The sequence below is a fragment of the Gymnoscopelus braueri genome, assembly GCF_963280865.1.
Source record: "Gymnoscopelus braueri genome assembly, chromosome: 4".
Classification (NCBI taxonomy): domain Eukaryota; kingdom Metazoa; phylum Chordata; class Actinopteri; order Myctophiformes; family Myctophidae; genus Gymnoscopelus; species Gymnoscopelus braueri.
In genome coordinates, this window is record NC_137605.1 from 13,581,452 (window position 1) to 13,598,109 (window position 16,658).

The window sequence follows — 16,658 nt, forward strand, 5'->3', positions numbered from 1 at the left end:
CCTCCTGTCCCCGAATTACACACTTTTATTACAAACATTTATTACAAGGAAAAGAAAAGCAAATGTCCAAAAACCTAAGATTTAGAAAAAATAGATCTCTCATTGGGTGCGTTCGGAAATGCAGCACTGAGCGCACTGGCCAATACAAACTAATAGGCGAGTGCGCTCCGGTGTGCAATTTCCGAACGCACCCATTGTGTCATCATGTACAGAAAACATAAAAGTGGGCGGGGCCTGACACCCCCCTCCGTTCCAAACCCCCAAACCTTACATCCTCACCTTGGCTCAACACAGGACGGCCCACCCCGACCCCCCCCCCCCTCCGGTACCCAGGCGGCATTTCAAGTGAGGAGACGGGGGAGACGGGTGGGTCGTCAAAAACACCCTCAGAAGATTTATCGTTTTATTATCTCGTCTCTGTCGGGTCGAAACCTCCCATGTCCAGAACTGTTACTTTTCAGGATTCAAATTCAAAAACAGCACAAGTAGCAGATCTAACAAGCTAACTGCTGCTTCTGATGCTTTTTGTGTGACGATGTAGTTTGATCAAGTAGGGGGGGCGATAATTTGTTAAAACACAAAAAGTTAAAATATGGAGATGGGAGGTTTCTGCCCTGACAACAACGATCTGCTCTGCTCATCTTCTCACAAATACTAATGACGAAAAAGAGTATTTTTTTCAAGAAATTCTCCAACCTGTTGCTCCAGTGATCTGTGCCTGCCGAGGTATTCCACAGGTTGTAAACACAAGTCAGAAGCAGAGAGGATGTGGTGGTGGGATTCAAATCTCACGGTATTATTATGGCCAATTGAGACCACTGAAGTGTTCAGTTCAATCAAACGCAGCCCCCCCAGTCAGTCAGTCCCCCCCCCCCCCCTCTCCCCCCCACTCCCCGGTTACAGTAGGTCAAAAAATCCTTCTCTGGTTTGGAGGACAAACTTCCATCATCAGCTCTCCTGTTTGCTTTTGGCCAGTAGAACGGTGTGCTGCCCTCCGCTGGATGCTGCCAGTACTGTGCGGCTCTCCAGCTGTTTGCCAGTCATCTTCACAGGGGTCCATTCGTCGTCTTCCTCGCCCGTGCCCAGCTGGAGGTTGGTGCCCATGCCCCAGGCGTACACAGAACCTGGGCGAGAACACACACACACTTAGTAGGGATGCAACGACTCACTCAACTCAAGATTCAATAAATAATACTGGGTTCACGGTAGGTTTTTCTTCCTTTTAGCACTTACCCACTTAACCCTTTGCACAAAAAAAAGGTAGGGTAAGTGCTATTTTTTGTGTCAAAACAAAGTATTTTTTTGTTAAAGCACTATATTCTGATTGTAGCAAACTACAGAGTGTTTGTTCAATAACAGGGGTCTCCCCATCTCTTAACAGAAATGCTCATCCAATCAGGAGAGAGTAGCCATTTATCAGCTTCAATTTGATAGTGTTCCAGTTCCAATTGTGTCACTTCCAATTTCACTTGTGTATCCTGTGTGAGTTTAGAGTTGCACCGATATGACATATTTCACATATCGGATATCGGACGTTAAAAAAAACACATTTAGACCTGAGGCCGATTCTAAAAACGCCTTCTAAAACCTAACCATAGTTGGTTAATACAATTTTAAGAAGCAGCTAAGTATGCACATTGTTTTAATTTATTATTTGTAGGTATTTTCTTTTGGTGATAGATCATAGTGTATTTGTTTTTTTTCCTACTGTTATTGTACTTTTAAATATTCAGTAATAAATGTCTTTAATTGAAAGGTAATGCATTTTTTTTGTATTTAAAGTTTTGCTCGGATATCGGCATATATATCGGATATCGAAAAATATCCTAATTGATATATCGGAATTGAAAAAACCTGTATCGGTGCATCTCTATGTGAGTTCTCTCTCCTGGTTGGATAAAATCGGTATCCCGACCTGAAAATGTATTTTCTGTTTTAACACATCGAGTGCCATAAACGGTCCGGACCGTTTTTGAGGATCCAAACGAGAAGTGCCGAAAACGGTCCGGACCGTTTTGGACCCAAATCTATTTTTATACGAGTGGCCCACGTGGGGCGCTAAAACAAAACTTTGACATCACCCAAGGAGTTTCTGAGAAGAAGAGGCTGGATGTGGCTCCATGTCAAAAATCCTTCCGGTCGGCGTTTTCAATGTTATCTCCTTGACTAAAAGCTTAATATCTCCATTTCTTTTTAACGTGGTGGAAACGAGCCGTTTTCGATCGGCGATCACGCTGCAATGGAGGATCGCGTTGGAAATATTATTGTTCCAGGCGTTAGAGACGGCGGAGGGTCCCGAACCCTCCGCCGTCTCGCACGCACGCTTTGTTTACATGCACTTCCGCGTCGGGGCTTCTACAGCACGAAACGTATAACGCAAGTGGATGGAAGAAATGCAGGCACTCAACGTATAATATTTTAATAAACCTCTGGCACCCAATGTGTTAATAAACAGCTGGAGAGACAGGGAGACCCCCTTTTCTGAAAAAACACTCTGTAGCAATCATTACTAGTTATTCAACACTTATTTGAACAAAAGGAACAACTAGCACTTACCCTACCTCTAAGCGAAATGACATTCTGACAAATGATTATGATTAATAATTTCTGAGCCTATACTGTTATTGTTGTGATCTTATCCATGTGAAAACAATCCCATGTGGCATCGGGTGTAACCGCTCACCTTCTCTGGTGACAGCGAAGCTGACCGAGGCTCCACAACACACTCCGCTGGCCAGCTCCATGCCAGCCACGGCCGTGGGCACGCCCGTCTCCTCGGCCCCCTGGCCCAGCCCCAGGCGGCCGTACTCTGACCTGCCCAGGCTGTATACCTGACCTGAAAACAACACACCAACATGGATTATAGCACAAAGAAAATCTCACACGACAGAAAGGTTTTTGTCAGGCCAAGTCCCAATCTCTGATTTGTGAAAACGGTGTGAAAAGGTGCGTAAAATGTGGCTCTTTAGTATAAAACATATATATATATTTAGACTTTAGAGAATAGGGAAGGCCGATGGCCATTTAAAAACATATTTAGAGCAGACCCAAATAGTTTGGGGCATCGAAGCTTTGTTCGATGGCATGGGATTTGAACGTGAAAAAAAATAATTAAGACTTTTAGTTTTTTTTTCAGTTATCAAAATAGCCGATCTATTCTTATTTTAAGAATGAAAAGTATTAAAAGTGGTCATACAAGCAATATAATAATTCTATTGCTAGTATGACCACTTTTAATACTCTTCTGTATGGAATCCAAATGACTGAAATCGGTGGTAGTGGTGGTAGTGACTGATAACTTGAATCCATATACTAGACTAGGTTAGGTTTCCAGACAGGTAAGCCACATCAGTGCAGTCGTCAATTCAAAAGGCAGGAGTTGTTATATTAATTACTTAAAACCCCATATACTTAGTTGACCGGGGTCCACTAGTATTTCCCTCTACACCAAGTCTCTTTGTTGAAAATAGCCACTCACGTCGTGAGCTTGTGCAAAAATGTGAATAATCAAACCAAGAATTCGAATTTTTAAGAAATCCACAGTAAACCTAACATGCACTGGCATATATTGTACATATACTGTGGATTTTTAAAACTCGTCATCTGATGTGAAGCATGATTGTAGCGATAGCGAAGCGCTAACCTTCAGCATTCAGGCAGATTGAGTGGTGTTGTCCTCCAGAGAAGTCGACCCAGGCCGTTGTGGAGTTCTTGAAGCAGGTCAGCTTCACTGGGAAGAAGCACGTATTGATGCTCTGTGTGCCTGATGTTAAAAAACACATTCACTCAATTGTGGACATCTCCCTGTACCTGTATACCGTGCAGTAGTAGAAAAAGTACTCCCATTGTTTTACTTACAGTAAGTAAAAGTATCAATACTGCAATGGAGAAATACTCAGAGTAAAAGTCTGGTATTAAAAATGTACTTGAGTAAAAGTGCAAAAGTATTGGCATCAAAATATACTTAAAGTACCAAAAGTAAAAGTACCCATTATTCAGAATGTACCGTTTCACAAGTTATCAAATGATGCCTAAAAAGTCTAATTTATTTTTTGAAAATAGCATATATATATAAACTCACAACGCGTCGTGAGCCTGTAGATCGGCTATTTTCAAATAGCCAACGTTTAAATGTATGTTTTATAATAATCCAAATCTACAAAGTAACCTAAGTTTTCTAATCATTGTAGTGGAGTAAAAAGTCCAACATTTGACTGAGTAGTGGCGTAGAAGTAAACCCTATGGACTTTGCAAACTGGAACTGAGTTGCATGTAGCTATTTCAGTCTACACCATATCTCTTTGCAAAAAAATAGCCCCTTTATATATTGTATATAATATATAAGGTATAATTAATATTGTACCTTTAAGCTATAGGCTCACAACAATTTGGCAAATGTGGTTCAAGTAAATAAACTGGCACAAATAAACTGGATAGAATGCAAGGAGGTTAATGGCAACATCTCCATTTAAATTGAATGAGAACTATTTATACCCGTCGTCACTAAAGTCCTGTCTGATATATATTCTTGGAATGGACACATATTCCAATTTAAACGTGCCAAGTTAGCCGATTGTTGCCAGAACATCCTTTTATCCACAGGAATGTTGGCTGGAAATTCAGGAACCTCGCTACCATTTCTCCAGATAGTAATACTACTGTCCTCTCAAACCAGACCATCTCGCTTTGATCACACACACACACACACACACACACACCTAATCTGCACCGTCGAAATGTAAACACAAACTCAATGCAGGAACCAAGAAGGTCAAGAACTCTGCAGTTCCTAGGTTAACCCATTCAATCCAGGGACGCATCTGTGTCATTTTAGATTTATTTGGCTATTAAAAAATAGCAGATATACAAGCTCATAACGCGGCACCGAGTGCCGCGCTATGAGCTTGTAGATCTGCTATTTTTGAAAAATCGTGAAAATGTGTGCAAATCTTTGAATATATAATTTTTTTAAAGCAAACCGTTGTAAAATATATTGTTCCAGGGACTCCCAGAAGCAAAGATTTGAGTTACAAATGTTTGCTTTAAAAAAACAATATATATATATATATATATTCAAAGATTTGCTAAAATGTTCACGATTTTTCAAAAATAGCACATCTACAAGCTCATAGTGTGGTACTCGGTGCCGCACTATGAGCTTGTATATCTGCTATTTTTGAATAGCCAAAGAAATCTTGCTTTCCCGGTTCAAGTTCCTTGAATTGTTTTACGTCAAAAAAAGGGGGCTATCGATATTGTCCTGTACCGATTATTTCCAGAACATGTGCATACACCAATGAAATCACACAACCCCCAAAACCTTTTGTGGCGGACCGACTCACTCACCAAGCTGGTGGTAATTTGACAATCCAAACCCGTACACATGGCCTTCTTTTGAAACGGCGAAGGTGAAGTAGGCTCCACAGAAGGCATCCACCAGCTGTACCTTGCCTTTGAATTTCACCACCTGGGGGGTCAGCAGCCGGCCTGAAATCAAATAAACACACAAGACAGTAAATTATTATATACAAAACATGGATTATTGAAGATCACCAAAAACATGACTTATTTTCAATCAATTACAGAAGTTACACAACCCATGAAGCCTTGAATTCATGGAGATTGCATTCCTGAATTGACCGGGTCATCGGTCAGTAGTCTCCTCCGGTAATCAAATTATTGGCTTAGGAATGTGACAAAAACAAAAAAATCTCCATGAATTCAAGACACCATGGGGTGTGTAATTTTTTGGGTGAACTACTCCTTTAAAAGGTTGTGGTTCTAAAACGAAGGGGGCTAAATGACGATAGTTTGAAACTAAATGGAGGGTCCCAGAAAAAAACAACAACAACAACCGGGAGGTCAATTTAGCATTTAATCCATTTTGGTTCTTTAAAAGATACTGTCCTTTTAACTGCTGGCAATAATATTGAATATTCTATTTGATGAGTTCCAGAACTCATTGTTACTAGCTCCTGAGCAGGACCCTGATTAGGTTCTAGAGAACCTTATCTGAAACTGAGCCGTAGCGTTCTGGAAATGCGTTAAAGACAGCACAGTGAGGGTTCTCTTTAGTTCTTTAGTATTGGAAAACAGTCATGACTTACTCAGGCCCATTCTGCCTCCTCTGTTGGAGAACATCTCCGGCACCCTTCCCAGCTGGCCCTGCTCTCCACACCCTAGTGTGTACAGGTTCCCATCATGCGTCATCATCACCAGATGGTCATTACCTGGGGGGGGGTTAAGTGGTAAAGTGAAGTTTCATGTTAAGTTTCTACGGCCACGTTTAGACGACAACGGTCTCTAGAGAAAACGGCAAAGTCCCGTTGTGTTCTCATTTTCCCCCCTGCGTTTAGACAGAGGCGCAACGGTGATTGAAAACGCTGTAGTGTGCATGCCACATACATGCCACATACATGCACATACATATACAAATACATGCACACCAAATATTTTTCTTTTCTATATCTTTTTGAAAATGGAAGATCTACAAGCTCACAACACGTCACGAATGCGACGCGGTGTGAGCTTGTAGATCGGCTATTTTCAAATAGCCAATGTACTGTATAGGTTTAAAGTGCTCATGTAGCCTAGTCGCTTCTTTTGGGCTTGTTTTCATAGAACTGGCTGCTTAGTTACGTTTAATGAATGTTTTTTTTATTGTACGTAATTATTTTTTTTACACTGCCCTTATAGTTCAGACATGGTCTGTACTGTAAATATTAAGGGTGCAACATATTACAAATTAATTTAATCAATTTTAATAACTTTTGCAGATCTACATCTGCAAGCTCACAACTCGTTGCGAAGCGTTGAGCTTGTAGACCAGCTGTTTTCTCTGTTTTCATATGACATTGTTGTACAACGAATATGGGTAAGTAGTTAATCAGACTAAACGATTAAGAAATATATATTTTTTAAATAATTGTATTCGTTGCTATACAAGAATTACTCGATTCACCGACATGAGCGTGATTAAGTCGGTGAGAGGTTCTAAATGTTGGTTTCGATGCATGTTTGGTTAATTGCCCAGCGGAGCCCTAACCTTAATGAAGCACATACCTGATGCAATCTTCACAACTGGCTCTTTGATGTGAAGTTGAACTGGAAGGCTGCATTTCTCCATCGGCTCCAAAAGACCAATAACACCGTTGTTATCCTGAAACAAGCACAGGGTTGCCATGTTTAAGCACAGGGGGTTTTGACATTTTATAGCAAGTTGAATTTGAACAGGCAGATAAGACCAAGGTTACGATTAACTCTCTCAGTGCCAATAAAATAGAAAAATTATTGCGAACTTTGCCAGAATTTTCTTTTTGTTTTTTCAAAGAAAAAAAAAAGTGCTTAGGAAGCGAGATACAGCCTTTTTCAGTTATAGGTTAAACAAAGAGTGGATGGAGCTGCAAATCTTCAGATAATATCTTGGGTTCTGAACACTTTTTTCAAAAAGAAAAAAAATATATATATATATATTGTTTTTAAAACTCGGGATTTCTCGTTCTGGCACTGAGGGTATAACCATAAAACTCGGGATAACTCGGGGTCTGGCACTGAGAGAGTTAACAGGTAGACTAGGGAAGATTAAGTTTAAGGTTAAGTAAGGTTAGGTTTTCTTCATTAAAACAATTCATTCTTAGTTACACAAGATACAGTACGAGAAAAAGACGGACACATATGGCTCTTTCCGACTACAAAGGGGTTAACCCTGTGAACCCCTAGTTTTGTTTTTTGTTCACGTTTCCATTATAACCACAACCACCCCTGAAGGGAGAAGTGCGTCATAAAAACATAACATAAAAATAGTAATAACATCTACAAGCTCAATCGGGTATTTTCACTATTTTGACGAGTTCTACTCTGGGTTGTAGTACCTCTTCAGTTTTTAGATATGTATTTGGCCGGCCTGGGCCGCAGCGTGGCGGTCCAGGCACCCTAGGCTGCAATGCCAGCCTGACAGCGTGTCGCGGGTTCGACTCCTGTTCCCGACGACCTTTGCTGCGTGTCACACCCCCCCCCCCCCAATCTCTCTCCCCATTTCCTGTCAGCCAACATTCCCTATCCCTCTCTAAGGCATAAAAATGCCAAAAAGAAATCTTAAAAAAAAAAACAAGCAAAGATTTGAGTTACAAATATTCGCTTTAAAAATACATACATTCAAAGATTTGCAAATAATTTCAAGATGTTAAAAAAAATAGCAGATCTACAAAATCTATGAGCTTGTATATCAATTTTTTTAATAGCCAAAGAAATCTAAAATGACGTTCCCGGTAGTTTTTGTTGTTGAAAAGAGCCAAAACTGACAACAGAAAGAAAAAGGATAAGATGGGCGTCCTCACTCTAAATGAGCCCCAGATGTAGACTGCCCCGTCCTCTGTGAGAGCGGCGGTGTGGCTGTCCCCAGCAGACACCTGCACCACTTTGTGCTCAAGGACGACCTTCCCCGGGACCGATTCAGAGCCTTCCTCTGACGTGTCCCGACCCAGGGCACCCTCGTCGTTGCAGCCGAACGTGAACACCTGCAAAAGAGGAAGCACAATGACATACAGTGAGTCTAACCTAATGTACATACTGGCTGCCTTTTAATGCCCTGGCCTTGACGACCTTGCAGGCTTGTGCAAAGGCTATGAAGTCATTTAGATTGCATGTTACGTAGATAGACGCCAGGTTTATTTGTAGGCCTGGCATCCTATAGTGTGTATAGTTTCAATGTACAGATTATAGATGTTTCACTTTTCAGTGAATGAGTTAAGTTCACCCGTCATCATTACAATCTGATATGTTTGCCCATTTAATATATATATATATATATATATATATATATATATATATATATATATATATATATATATATCTCATAACTTGTTGCTTACGCTTCCGGTTTCACTGACACACACGGTGTGCATGCCCCCGGCTGCCACTTGAACCACGCCTTCCTGCAGGGTGACCAGGGCCGGCTTTTTCCGTTCCATGGTGTTCTCTCCTAAGCCCAGCTGTCCCACGTCGCCCTGGCCCAGCACCAGAACCTCCCCCGGCTCTGTCCCGTGACTCTTGTGATGAACTGGAACACAGGGAGCAGAGAGAGAGTTACTTCTCAAAACTTTACGGTGTCAAGGACCCCCAAATCGATAGATATGTTTGGCCGCGGATGCCCATCGACTGCCTAACTGATGTTAAAAGCTGGATGAACTTCCTGAATCTTAACGAAAGCAAAACGTAAATAATAATCTTCGGCCGTGACATTCCATCCTGGGCTCTTTCAACTCCAACATCCGTTCAGCTGTCAAAAACCTAGACGTTACCTTTGACAGCACCTTCAATTTTGACAAACAAATTAGCTCAGTTTTTCCAACAGATTTAGGTTAACCCTTATCTCATTACATTACAGTCATTTAGCAGACGCTTTTATCCAAAGCGACTTACAATAAGTGCATTCAACATAGGTAGGCAACAAAACTACTAATCACCAGGTGAAAGTGCAATATCTCAGCTACCTACTTTCTTCACCCATTAAGACCTGGAACACATCTGTGTCACTTCTTGATTTGAGCTAAAAAGCATTATTTTACACTTCGGCTATTCAAAAATAGCAGATATACAAGCTCATAGGGCGGCACCGAGTGCCACGCTACGAGCTTGTAGATCTGCTATTTTTTTTTAATCGTGAATGTGTGCAAATCTTTGAATATATATTGTTTTAAAGCGAACATTTTTAACTCCAATCTTTGCTTCTGGGGGTCCCTGGAACAACATATTTTGAGATGGAGGTCAGCGGACAAATACATATAAGTTTGGGGTTCCTTGACATGAAACAGTTTGAGCACCACTGATATAGAAACATATTTTTTTCAGAAAACTGTTAGGATTTAGAAGCCATTTGTAGAATCGGCTTCAGGTCTTAAAGGGTTAAACAGATGAGACACATAGTGAAAAACAAATGAGCAAGAGCTAAAACAAATAAGTGTATCAAGTAAACAAGATCCAATAAAACGAGAATAATTGACAACAAGTAGGCAAGGCTAAGAGGAAGGGTCAGGGTAGTGTTTCCTGAAGAGGTGGGTTTTCAGCCTGCGGCCCCCTAAACAATTGGAGATGGCAATTCAGGCTTTCATATCCTCTCGACTGGACTACTGTAACTACTTGTACACGGGCATTGAGCAGTCCTCACTCTGTCGCTTGCAGCTGGTTCAAAGCGCAGCTGCTCGCCTCCTTTACGCGCAACAAAGAAACGCCACCATATCGCCCCAATTTTAGCTGCACTTCATTGGCTCCCTGTCAAGTTTAGAATTAATTTTACGGTGCTTTTATGTGTTAATAAACCTCTACACGGGCTGGCCCCCTCATATACAGTATCTATCTGAACTGTTGCACGATTATACTCCAGCCAGAGCATTGAGGTCTGCCGACAAGCTGCTCTAGATTGTTCCCATAACTAGGCTAAAATGCAGGGGGAGATCGTGCCTTTGTTGCTGCAGGCCCTGGGCTCTGGAATAGACAGCCCTTTACCATTAGAAGTGCCCAGTCTATTGAGGCTTTTAAATCTCTTATTTTTTTTTCTTAAATTTTTCTCCCACGATTTTGTAACCCCTATTTTTTCACCCTAGTGCCAATGCCTAAGCGTGTAATCCTGGGCACTACCTTCCCTCTGCCAACCTAGGGAGGCCAGGGCCGAGCTCAGCTCATGCCTCCTTCAATGCATGAGAGCCGTCTGACCTTCTTATCACCTGACAGGGGAGTTTCCCTGGTTGGACGTAGCGCGTGGAAGGAACACGTTATTCCAACCAGTTCCCTTCCCCTCCATCAGGCGCCCCGGCTGGCCAGGGGGAGGCAGTATAGTGACCAGGATTACTGCATGTTTTTTGTGAGGGTACCTACCCTAGGAGACACGGGGAGAACATGCAAACTCGACACAGAAAGGCACTTTCGCCAACCCCACCTAGGGTGTGGGCACTGATGACGCGGAGGAGAGAACACGCCCCCAGCGCCCACAGCGTCCCCTGCGGGAATCAAACCCAGGACCTTCTAGCTGTGAGAAGACAGCGCTACCGACTGCGCCACCGTGCCCCCTTAAATCTCTTCTTAACACTCATTTCAATGGCCTTTGCTCACACCTGAGGTTATTGTACTTTTTAATTGTGTTTTTGATGCCATGTGGGTGCATATGCATAATGCTTTTGTTGACGCTTTGATTTTACTGTGTGCAGCACTTTGGTCAAGCTCGAGTGTTTAAAATGTGCTCTAAAAATAAAGCTTGATTTGCCCACCCATCTGACCACGTTAACAAGAAAGCCGAATAGCACCACATGATGTAGTGCAAGAGTTACTCAAACGAATCGATATTTCACAAAATAATCGAGTTTGGGGTGATTTATTTCTTCACTTTTCTTTTTTTAAATAGTGAAAACAGCCGATCTACAAGCTCACAATGTGTCTCATTGCCACACGTGGCAAGCTCGTTAGTTCTGCTATTTTCACACTAAAAAACTATACGAAAAAAAATGATGAATTTCACGTAGATCATTAAAATATATAATAGATATAATCAGCAAAGAAAACATGCTTCTCAATTAATTACAAAAAACTAATCCCATAAGAGTAATCACTAAGAAAATAATGGATAGATACAGCCCTAGTATATGAACTATCAAATAGATAAATAAAATGCAGGCCTAAATGCACATCCCAGAGGTCTGAAGCATAAATAACGTTACCTTTCACTCTCTTCTGACTCTCTTCATCATCCGATGGAGCCGCTCTCTTCCTGGGAATCTTGCTGGTGGACTTTTTAGCAGGCATTATGGCAACAAACCTAGAGCAGAAAAACACAACAAGAGCACAATGGTGAGATTGGAATTATATACAATAATAATAAACTTTATTTATAAAGCGCTTTTCGAAAACAGTGTTAAGTGCTTTACAGTGCCAAGATAAAAAACATCCATAGTATCCAACAACTGTCGGTCAATTAAAATGTATAAAAAAAGCATATACGGTACATAAACAAACATACACATGTATTGAAAGTAACACAAGTGAGACAACCAAATGTGCAAGGTAAGGGTACTAAAATCTAAGGAAAGGCCTTGGTATACAAATATGTTTTCAGGAGCGATTTAACTGAACTGATTATATGAATCGATTATCCAGAACAACCTACAATAAACAAGGAAAATAATCACATAAGACACAATCTAGTCACTAGTCAGTGCCTTTGTCTAAGAGAATATGATACATGGTAAACAATCGATCACCCAGTGGGCCCCAGCCTAAAAGGTTGGGAAGCGCTGCTCCAAAGCAAGGGTTCCCAAACTTTTCAGGCGGTGACCCCCCAAAATAATCATATTTGAACTGGGGACCCTCCACCCTGACAAGCACTAGGAACTGTAGGCATTACAATTAGTTTGACTCGGTTCCACAGATAACAACAAGCTCACAACGCCTCCCACTGTGAGCCGTTGGGAGCTTGGAGATCGGCTATTTTTTACAATGTTTGCCTCTTTCTTACGGGATATTTGACAATTTGTTCAATTTGGTATTAAAAGATCTTATAAGTCATACAATTTTTACTTTAGAAATGTGCAGATACCCTGTATACACTTATACTGTATGTTGGTTTGTTTACTGTTGAGTGAGAAAACAATGTTGCACATTAAGCTAAACATCTGGACACCCCCAAAATAATTGGGGTGTCCCCAAATTATTGGGAACCACTGCTCTAAAGCAAGACATGAGGGGGGGGGGGGGGGGATGTCATGCAAGTTACGGAAGCCTAAACATTTGGATCTGTGGCGTCAGACATCATTAATAGACTGAACCTGTTAACAACACGTGTCCACAAATATAATGACCCAGAAGCAGCGACTGACCAGATGACATTAGACCTCAAAAAGCTGTCAGTCAGACACACACACACACACACACACACACTTCCTTCCATGGTGTCTTTCACCCTGTAGGCAGCTGGCCATAGCTGAGTGGTTAGTGAGCCCGCCTAGGGAGCCAGAGGCCCTGGTTGCCCCAGGTACGATTCCAGGCCAGGTCAGCATATGTGTCGATGAAATGAAATTTGTCCCTGAGCAAGACTCTTAACCCCTAATTGCTCACAGGCCCTCATTGGAAACAAGCCCGCAAGGACTTTCATGAACGTCCTGTTAAAAGGAATTATCCTTAAAAGGAATTATCCTTAGGAACTTGCACTGCAAAATACCAAATGGACCCCGCTAGACTGACCCCTTGTAACCCTAGACCAGTGGTTGTCTAAAGTGGGGTCCAGGCAGGTCTAAATGGACCCTTCCATTTGGTTCCATTTGGTACACTCAAGAGTTATGGGGTGCTTGAAATATTTATTTAAAAAAAAAAAAAAATAGCAGATATACAAGCTCACTATCTGCTATTTTTGACCATTTTGGAAAAATCTTTTAAGTGTTTGAAAAAAATATTTTGACTTTTTAAACACAAATCTTCTATTCTGGGAGTCTCTGGCACAAAACATTTTCAGAAGGGGGTACGCGGGCAAATATATATAAATTTGGGGGTCCTTGTCATGAAGAAGTTTGATAACCACTGCTCTCTAGAGTGTAAACAATGTCCATTTAGTAACATTTGACAGGTGTGGGGGAATTGGCACTGGAACCCTCTGTGGCCAGAAGAACACTGGACTCAAGCATCTGGTCTGTCCAATGTGACTGGACTGGACAGCTCTCAGAGTTAAATTACCACTAAGGATTTTACAGTAGAAGGAAGGACTCCTGTACAATGCAGCCCTTAGTGAAAGTAGGACAGATGTTGTCAATCACACGTGGCTTTAACAGCTACGTTAAAGCTACATTGTGATCCATTCACATATGTTACAATAACATCATATTCACACACTACTGACCACACAGAGCTGTCATTACAACAACCCTTGTTATTCAGGCTAACGAGCTAACATTAGCTAACATCATGTGTCCAGTAGTTATACACCACACGCGATGCTAGTCAGTGTTGCCATGTCCACTTATTATAAGCGACTTTGGACTTATTTTTTCTGTATAATAGCTTGTAAATATTGCTGGTTGCGTTTTTTCTGGCTTGTTTTTAAGTGTAGTTTCTTATTTAGGCTTGCTGTGTGTTGTTTAAACCATTTTAAAAATATTTTAAAACATATTTTATGCCAGGGACCCATAAGATGTGTGTTGTGTTTCAATGTTTCAAAAGTATTCCACATTTTTATGAAGATTGTTTTTGAAAATAGCAGATCTACAAGCTCATAACGCGTTGCATAGCGACGCGTTGTGAGCTTGTAGATCTGCTATTTTCAAATATCCGATGCATATGCAAATTTCTGATACATATACATGTTTAAATTGCTCATGTGGCCCTGGCCCAGACTCCCAGAGTCGCTTCTTTTGGGCTTGTAATTTCACAGAAACGGCTGCTTGTTTCTCTTGCAAGATCTGGCAACGCCAATGCTAACGACGGCTAAGTTAGCTCGCTAGCTAGCCGACAGCAGCGTTAGCATTAGCATGATGAGAATGAATGAATGAATACATTAACGAATGAAACGACACACAGAAACATAGTATGTTGATGAAGCGGGTTGTGGTGAGGGTGTGTAGTTAGTAAGCAGTGTGTGTGTTATTCTTACCTTGGAGAGTTGTGTGTGTGTTTGTTGTGTAGTGAGTGTGTAGTCTACGTCCTGAGGCTTGTGTTCCCTTCCCGGCATGCACCGCTGTCAGAGGAGACCACGCGCGTTTTATGCTGAGACCACGCCCCCTTCCTCTGTGTCAGTTTGTGGAATAAGTACTTACATGTTTTACTTAGGTAAAAGTATCATTACGGAGAAATACTCTGTTACAAGTAAAATTCCAGTATTCTAAATGTACTTGAGTAAAAGTACAAAAGTATTGGCATCAAAATGTACCTAAAGTACGAGTACCAACAGTAAAAGTACTCATTGTGCAGAATGTCCCATTTCACAAGTTCAAATGTTTCATCCATCATTTCAAATCTTTTGAAAATAGCACGAAGCTCACGATGCCTCACAAAAATAGCAGATCTACAAGCTCACAATGGGTCCGATGCAACACATTGTGAGCTTGTAGATTTGTGCTATTTTGCTATTTTCAAATGGCCGAAATATATATAGGGCTGAAGTGGTTAATGTATTTTTTTTAAAATAATAGTCATCTAAATCTACAAAGTAACTGATACACAGGATCCCAATTTGAAAAAAGCCATAGTGCTGTCTTGGGTTTAATCCTTTTAGCATACATTTGTATAGAACTGTACTTTCTGTGCTTTTTTTTGCAAACTGTTAATAAAGTATTCAATCAATCAATCAATCAATCAATCAATCAATCAATCAATCAATCAATCAATAGTAACTAAAGCTGTCAAATAATTGTACAAGTAAAAGGCCTATGTTCAAAATGTTACTTGAGTAAAAGTACAAAAGTATTGGCATCAAAATATACTTAAGGTACCAAAAGTAAAAGTACTAAAACCTACCCTAACCTACATGTGTATTATGTAACTATAATAGAAAATGAACATTCATTTTGTTGTGGTTTTGTGAGCACATTTTTCTAAGTTGCAATGTGTTTACACATTTATTTATTCCCCTTAATTATACATTTCTTAGATTTTATGTTTTTATTTGACATACTGTAGCTTTTTTGATTGATTGTTTTTACTTAAGTAAAAGTAGCAATACCACGTTATAAAAATACTCTGTTACAAGTAAAAGGCCTGTGTTCAAAATGTTACTTGACTCAAGTAACATTTATAATACTTTATAAAGTAACTAGTAACCATCCATCTTCAACCGCTTATCCGGAGTCGGGTCGCGGGGGCAACAGTTCCAGCAGAGAGCTCCAGACTTTCCTCTCCTGAGCAACATTAGCAACTTCCTAACTAGTAACTAAGTTTTCAAATAATTGTAGTGGAGTAAAAGTACATTATTTGCCTCTGAGATGTAGTGGAGTAGTAAAAGTAGTGAAAATTGGAAATACTCCAGTAAAGTAAAAATACCTCAAAATTGTACTTAGGTACAGTACTTGAGTAAATGTACTTACTAGTTACTTTACACCACTGCATGTTGTCATCTGCTGCTTTTGTTCCACTGTGAGTGTCCTGAGTCAACACAAACAATCTACCGGGAGATTTTAGAGCACGTTCTGCTTCCGTATTACGTTGACAAGCTTTATGGAGATACTGATTCCCCTTTCCAGCAGAACTTGGCACCTGCCCACAGAGCCAAAACTACTAGTAACTGGTTTAGCTATCTGACCATGGTATTACTGTGCTTAACTGACCAGCCAACGGGCCTGACCTGAACCCCACAGAGAATCTATATGTTGCATTGTTATACCAAGCCACCCTAACCTACATGTGTATATGTTACTATAATAGAAAATGAACATTACATTTTTTTGTGAGTACATTTTTCTAAGTTGCAATGTGTTTACACATTTCTTTATTCCCCTTAATTATACATTTCTTAGATTTGATTGTTTTATATTTGACATAGCTTTTTTGATTGCTTGATTGAATACTTTATTTAGAAGTTTGCAGAGAAAAAGCACATGGAAGTACAGTTTACAAATACAAGGTCAACTAAAATGGATTGCCCAGGAAAGCCGCAAAATGGCTTGTTTCAAATAGGATCCTCACGTCCT

The 16,658-nt window shown here is 40.6% G+C and overlaps 1 protein-coding gene across 1 annotated transcript; it reads right to left on the minus strand.

Annotated features, from left to right (window-relative positions):
- Positions 1 to 221: 221 nt before the first annotated feature.
- On the minus strand, positions 222 to 14,713 carry LOC308084075 (regulator of chromosome condensation-like). The gene is made up of 10 exons (XM_080426552.1): positions 14,627 to 14,713; positions 11,709 to 11,806; positions 8,871 to 9,058; positions 8,337 to 8,516; positions 7,063 to 7,159; positions 6,108 to 6,230; positions 5,347 to 5,487; positions 3,644 to 3,763; positions 2,684 to 2,836; positions 222 to 1,124 (listed from the first exon to the last, which is right to left on the minus strand). The coding sequence occupies exons 2-10, from the start codon at positions 11,791 to 11,793 to the stop codon at positions 949 to 951; spliced, it is 1,263 nt and encodes a 420-aa protein (XP_080282678.1). The 5' UTR covers positions 11,794 to 11,806; positions 14,627 to 14,713; the 3' UTR covers positions 222 to 948.
- Positions 14,714 to 16,658: the final 1,945 nt, after the last annotated feature.